The sequence below is a fragment of the Crocodylus porosus genome, unplaced genomic scaffold, assembly GCF_001723895.1.
Source record: "Crocodylus porosus isolate Cpor-Errol unplaced genomic scaffold, CroPor_comp1, whole genome shotgun sequence".
NCBI lineage: Eukaryota > Metazoa > Chordata > Crocodylia > Crocodylidae > Crocodylus > Crocodylus porosus.
The window spans coordinates 104,842,179-104,849,438 of NW_017728947.1; the positions used below are offsets into that span (position 1 = coordinate 104,842,179).

The 7,260-nt window shown below is 45.3% G+C and overlaps 1 protein-coding gene across 1 annotated transcript in view; it reads right to left on the reverse strand.

The window, feature by feature from the left end:
* Positions 1-4,414: 4,414 nt before the first annotated feature.
* The window catches only part of MTHFD1 (methylenetetrahydrofolate dehydrogenase, cyclohydrolase and formyltetrahydrofolate synthetase 1), a 70,689-nt gene continuing 67,843 nt past the window's right edge, over positions 4,415-7,260 (reverse strand). The window contains 2 exon segments of the mRNA XM_019550839.1: positions 4,415-4,770; positions 4,945-5,053. Coding sequence (XP_019406384.1) covers positions 4,964-5,053 — 90 coding nt within the window. The 3' untranslated portion in view covers positions 4,415-4,770; positions 4,945-4,963.

A 7,260-nucleotide genomic window follows, 5' to 3' on the forward strand; every position in this document is an offset into this window, starting at 1 on the left:
GCGCTCCGGCAGGGGGGCCGCGCCGCACCGGGCGTCAGGGGCCAGCTGCACCCGCCCGTTGGCGGTGGGCTCGAAGGCAGGGCTGTCCGAAGGCGACAAAAGCCGCCCAGGGAGGCGGCGCCTGCTCCTCTTTTCCTAGCAGGAGCTGGCAGGTTTCCGCCTTGGGAATTCTGCACGAGACGCGCTCCTGCCGGGAAAGCCGTTGCCATCCGGCAAAGGTTTCAGCTGAGGCACAAGCGGAGAAACTGCCATCGTGGGCGAGGAAGCCGCAGCTCGGCCAGGGCGCAGGTTGAACCAGTAGGACAGCGCGCTAGCACTTTCCCCCGCTTCAGGCTACCCTTTTACACCCCGGCCTCTAAAGCTTCAGTTGGAAAAAAAAGACGTTTCAAGGTGCTGATAACTGAAAGAAACGGGAAGAGGCAGGCCAAGCGTAGTGTCCAGAGGGACCTGAACTTCCCCGTTCACTAACGAGAACTCGCGCTTTACTGCACCTGCGGCCGGAGGGAGCAGCGCGCAGGACGCTGAACCCCTGCGCGAGGGAGCGCCCTGCGCGAGGCTCAGAGCACCATCGTCCCCCTGCCCTTCCCAATCTGCCTTCAGCCGCTACAGCCAAGCACCGAACTGTACCTGGTCCAGCATGCGGACCGACCCGCACAAGGGTGGTCTACATGAAGCAAGCACAAAGACAGTACTGAACATTTACGCATTTTCTTGGAAATGCACGCACTTTTGCAGCCGTGCACGCACTTCTGCAGCCAGTATTTTCTCCCATACAGAAATACATGGTGCATTTAACTTGGCAGCATCATCTTTTTGCTCCCTTTCTTAAATGGCGTGTTACTTAGCTATATAGCTGTGCTCACTGGCCATACGACTTGGGCGTTATACGGTGGTGCAAGCCAACCGGTAACAAAGTCCTGGAGTGTGTTGGGGGCATGTCCACCAAAGTGTCAGCTATGACAGATTGGACACAAAGCTCAGACGGATGGCAACCAACTGCCCAAGCGGTTCATAGATGAGGAACTTGAAGGATGGGAAGAGAAAGCTTGGTTGCCTACAAATGTGCTTCAAGGACCGCATAAAGGTTCACTTCATTGAGTGCAATCCACTGACTAGCTCCTTTGAGCTCTTGGCTGTAAATAAGCAGCAATGAAGTGCCACAGTAAGGGAAGACATACGCCTTTTTGAACACAGAGGGCATGCTCTTAAGCAGCAACAGCACACAAGCCAAAAGATGCCTTCACAGCAGGAGGAACGGCAGCCTGGCTCACACTGGGTGGCGCTGAATTTTGTGACAAAAAGGAATTTGCGGTGCATAAGCTGGCAATTACCTGTGCAAATGTCAGGTGGCCTGACTGGCACCAACATCCTTCATTACGATGGATGCATAACAACACTAATGGTAACTCTTATGACAGATGTGTTTCCGCCAACTTTTTCTTATCCAGAGACGACCCACACCTCTCCTAGGTGAGTTGTTCCTATCAGGAACTACAAAGATCATGATGAAGCTTGTCAGGGTGTAGGCGTTTTTTCCTTCTATCTTAAAAGACAAAGACAAGGGCATACAGAGGAAGCTAACAAACAGCATCAAGTCAAACGTATGTGCCAGCACCATGCGACTAGCGTCGTGTCTGATCACATTTGACTCCTTCGTCCAAGTGGTAAAATATCTATTTGCAGTTGAGTCAGGTGGGGGCAGATTAGCATGAGACTGGAGTTGCAGCAAGATGCCTTAACCACAATGCCAAAAAGAGAATGTGAATCACAAATTCAAGTACTTTACCTCAAGGTGGATGATACAGATTTAGGTCTCTCATCATATCAGCTTAAATACCTTGCATTTGGAACACAGTTGGGTAGTTAAATTGCACAGAACTCAGCTTTTATGGAGTTTCAGAATAAGCTGATTATGCAGAGGAATGATCTGACAGAGGTGCTAAGGCTATGCGACTAGGCAGGGACTCCAGTTAGACCAAGGACAAGCTTTTTTGCTTGAAAGCAGATTTTTGAGATGCAATGCTTGCACTCTTCTAATATTTGTCTTACTCCGGCAGTGAATGTGGCATGGGCAACATGGGAAAAGGCACATATAGCGTGTACTCTCCCTATCTCAGTGCCCACGGCTGGCCCCAAACCAGCAGAATTAGGTTAACATCCCACATTATGTCACAGATGGAACTTAGCAGAAATGCCACCATCTTGGGTAACCATGGGAATGTTCTTTCCGTGACACAAACAGTTTTCCAGGTCTGTAAAGGCACAAGGAAGTCTTACATCATTTGGATTTGATCTCTCTAGACAAAAGCAGAAGGCATGGAGGGGGGCGGGGAGGAGACTTGAAGGTTTATCCAGTATGTAAAGTGTTCATAGATCCGTAGATGGTTGGGGACTGGAAGGGACCTCGCAAGATCAGTGTGTCCAGCCCCACAGCACTAGGGAGGAAAGACAACTGGGGTCAGGTTTATAAAAAAAAAAACCAAACAGCAATTAATGAATGCCCACTGAAGTTCAGAAAAATGGCAATTAGCTTGTTTTATGCAAAAAAAAAAAAAAATTATGAGATCCATAAAACTGAACTCTAAGGATGGTTAAGCCCTGGAACAGGCAGTCAAGGAAGACTGGGAAAAGCCCATCTATGAAGGTTTTTATAAAACAGGTTAGATGAGCATCTTTCAGGGAGGGTCTGGGTATAATTACCTGCCTCAGAGCAGGAAGATGGAGTAGATGACCTTGTGAGGTACCCTTCAGCCCTGTACTTCTATGATTAATCACTGGATTAAGGAGATGTCAACTGAAATAGTCCTTGCAGAAAGGGAGAGGACAAACTACTTTCTAATGTTTAAGAGCGTCATACTAAAGAACATGAAAACGTGACCAGGAAAGAAAAAAGGCAGGTTGAAGGAATGAGATGGGCTGTTCAGAAAAGGGGGATGCAGCAGGAAAAGCAACAGCGAGATGAGAGAGAAAGACTGAATGAAGCACCTGGCACCTGCAGGCTGGGCAGCTTGCCTCCAAGGAGCAGCCAGCACAGGAAGCCTTAGTTGAAGGAGCTCCTCATGTACCTAGCTATGCCCTACACATGGGGAAAAACAATTCCTGACCCCATGCCAAGAGCCTGTTCACACCCTGAAAATCTGATTGCAAATAACTGCTTTGCTTTGAATATTATATAAAAGAAAATTTTAAACAAGCCTAAAAATGCTTCTTAGGAATCTTATGACAACTTAAGTTATTGTAACTTCACTCCTGTGACAGCCCCGTAATTGTTACATAATTATTCTCTCTGATAGCTTGCTATATATAGTGTACATGTATTACAGATGAGCCCATATGCTGATGCACACTCCTACATCAATGCTTCTCCCAGTCACTGCAATTCTTTAATATGCTCTTAGGCTCAGATACAAGCAATGGGCCTTGTAGTCTGATGTGGAAAGGATTATTCATAGATATTTCGCTGCTTGCACGGGAAAGATTTTCTGTTCAATTGCTGGGATTAGCAGAACTGGTGGTTTCACTTCAGATCTCTTGCAGTCAATGGTGAGCATATCAAAATCCACTGAATAAAATTTAGGTAGTTTATTTTCCTACACATGACATGCAGTATCCAGGAAGGGATGTAAGATTAAACCTAAACATACTGGCGCACTGGAGGCTCAACAGTATTACTGCAACACTGCAATCACTTTTGCCTGTCAATTCTGGAAACTGCTGCTGTGTACAATCCCCAAACTGACCATAAAAATAAAGTTCAGCTTCATTAATCTCAATGCATATATTAAAGCCCAGGGTACTCTGAAAAGATTTAGCCATTCATTTGTATTAATTACAAGTCTGGCAACAAGTTCATTTTCCCATGATGAGAATTTTTTTGGACTACTCTGACAAACACCGTCGCAAAAAATTTGACTTGGTGCTTGTGCTGTCTGTGTTCCTGATATTTCAGGAAGCAAGTGTAGGAAAACTCATCCAAGTCAGAAAACCATGTATGGCATATTCTCTTCTTCAGCCACCACCACTGAATGGGAAGCCAGTCTGCAAAAAGGTGATGTTTTGTGTTTTGTTAATAGCACAATATATATATAAATCGCACAGATGCTGATCACAGCAGGGATTTCTAATAGCGAGATCTGATATGGTTCACATGTTGATAAACACAAAACACACCAGAAACCAAAAGCTTTTGGGAAGTGGAGAAACAAAGGAATTCTTCGCTGCGTAGTTGTGACTGCTACTGGTGCAGTCTCATGTTACAACATCCTCTCCTTGAATGCTAGCAGTGGATTCTAAAATTGAGTAGATAGAAAGACACTGTCCAGCCTTCAAAGGATGATGTCTATCCACGCTCTAGAAATATGCTGAAAACAACTTAAGCCCCAGGCTGTTGCAAACATTGGACAAGTCAGAAAACTCCATTTTTATGTTTTAATATATTAAAATCATCTTAAAATCAGTGATAGAAAGGGAGGGTTAAAACTGGTGGTTTGGCTACAAGTATGAAGCAGAATGTTCATATTCACTAAGGAAATTCTTTAAAATATCAGTGTGTAAAACTTACTGCAGGTTCTTCACTGAACTAAAAGATTAGCTTGGAATAAGACTTTTAAAAAATTACTGTAAATTTAAACAAACGTATATATATTCCAGTCATTCCCATATACTTCTTATCCCATTCACTTCACATCTTGCATTCTCAGTCGTATCTTATTTTGGCTTAAGTCAGGGCAGAGTTCAGTTTACATTACTCATCAGGTAGTCTTCTGGTAGCTAGAAAGAAAAATAAATCCAATTACTAAATTATAGTACTGCAGGAAACTTTTAGCCTGAATTATAATCAAATGAAAACATGTAGCCTTATGCTCAGATGAGCGTAACTACGTTAGCTCAGGCTTTAAAAATAAAACTCAAACATTTGCAAACTAGCCTAAGGAAGACATTTACCTCTGGTTGGCAACGTTTTTTAGAAGAGCCCATTCACCTCTTCTGTCACTGGGTCCAAGTCGATATCATAGAAGCAGGGCCGAGTTGGAAGGCCTGGCATAGTACTCATCTAAGAGACAAAGACAGCTCTATTAAAGCAATGAGCAGGATTCAGTGGATGGAATTGGGACCAGGAGTTAGAGGGGTCTTGTCTTATTCCCAGCTATGGCACTGACTCAATGGCCTCGTATAATGCACTTGAGCATGGGTTTAAACTTATACTTGTGTATAGTTCTGCTACTCAGTGGAACAGCCTGCAAGCTTAAAAGTAGTATGACTTTATATGCTCTACTAGGCTGGGGCAATAACCACTTGTAGCAGTTTCTTTGATTTCACTTACTAGGATTTGGATGGACTGTGCACATGGGAGGATCTACGATTTTGAAGAGGAAGGTGCAGGTGGTATGGTGTGGTGAGGTGCATCATCACATATAACATGAAATATTTTTTCTCCAGTTAAAAAGAAACTAGAAGCTTTACTAATATGCTAGGGCACTGGTTTTCACACCATGCTCTGCAGAACCCTGGGGTCCTGCAACAGGTCGTCAGGAGAAATGCGGGTGTGTGCCAGGAGGCGGTCTGCTGTCATTGCTAAGCTGAGTCCCCTGGCTGGGGTAGGGGTTTTGTGACAAAATAAGTGATATGAAAAGTTTCTGTGACTTTAGGAAGTTTGAAAACCACTGTGCTAGGGGCCCAGCCCTGTTATTCAGTTTAAGTTCAAAGCAAGAAAATCAACGTAACTGCTGGAATGTGCACTTAAAAATATCAGCTTGCTAGATTATGTTTAAAAATGATGACAAACTAGGCAAAAAACAGTTGAAAGATATGGTATTTTTAGTCCTGCCACCATTACAAATAAATATAAATCTCTCATTCAGATCTGTAAAACAAAATCTAGTCTTCTTGATCATCTTGACAGTACCTCCAATACTTTACTGTCAGTCATTTCTACACCTGAGTTAGTATTACTACACCTGAATGAAGGTTTTTAGCTAGAACTAAAAACATTTTGCAAGGCTATGAACAGAAGAGAGACATTAGCAGGAATGGCTAACAGACAGCAAAATTGCAGAAGAAAGGATAGCTTGATTAATGGAACATCAAGACCTTAAAAAGGAGAGTCATTAACGCGTGTGAAGTGGGGAGAGAGATTAGGAAGATGATAATGAGCAGTGAAGTCTGTAGGTAATTTTAAAGTTTAGTTGGAGCAGAAATAAGGGCGGGGGGAAGGAGTGGAAATGCATCCTCCCTGGATCCACCCCTGACTATACAGTCATTCATTCTGAGAGACATGTTTTAAAGCAGGATGAATGTGCACAGGCAAAACTGAACGGAGAAACTAGCATAAGGTCTGCCCATGCTACACCCCTGCTGCTAGTGGAAAAGCCATCATTTTCCTTTGGAGTTTGTCCCAGGGGTGATCACCATCACGGTTAGAAATTGGGGCCTTAATTCCAATCTGAATTTATCTGGCTTCAGCCTCTAGCCATTGATTCTTGCTATGCTCTTTGCTAACTGAAAGAGCTCTTTGTCACCTAGCGTCTTCTGCCCAGGCAGATGCTTATACATCATAATTAAGTCACCTCTTGATCCTTCTTTTTAATCAGCAAAACAAGTGAACCTCTTTGCATCTTTTATCACAAGACATTTTCTTTAGTCTTTAACACGTTTGTTGCTATTTTGGCACCCCAACTTCGTTTAAAAAATTTGAACATAAGAATTGTATGCTGCAGTGCATACACTACTAGCTTGAGTAATGCTTACAGCAGGGGCAGGCAAATATGGCCGGCAGGCTGGATCCAGCCCACCAAGCACTTTCATCTGGCCAACATGGCCCCCCGACAAATTGTGCCCTGCCCAGCCCTTCTGCCCCCGGGGGTGGGAGTGAGACGCCCAGTGTACACAAGCCCCCAAACATACTTTATAGCCTCGCTCCCACCCTCCTGGCCTGCATGTAGCTTCCAAGTGGGGCTGCCTCTACCGCTCCCCCGGGGACCTGCTCCACTTCCCCGCTCTCTTGCTGGCTTTGGGCAGCAGGTATGGAAGCTGCAAGGGCAGGGCCCGGATTGTGGGGCTGGGAGCAGCACGGAGCTAGGGTGGGCAGCATGTGGGTGTGTGGGAGGGTGAGGAGCGTGGGGATCCCCCCACATACGCCCACAGCGCACAGCCCCACAGTCGGGGGTAGCAGCAGCAGGCTGGGCGCTCAGGGCACAGGCACCTGGCAGGGCACAGCTCCGGCCAGTGCTGCACATCGCAGCAAGGGGCGCAGCCTCCCCC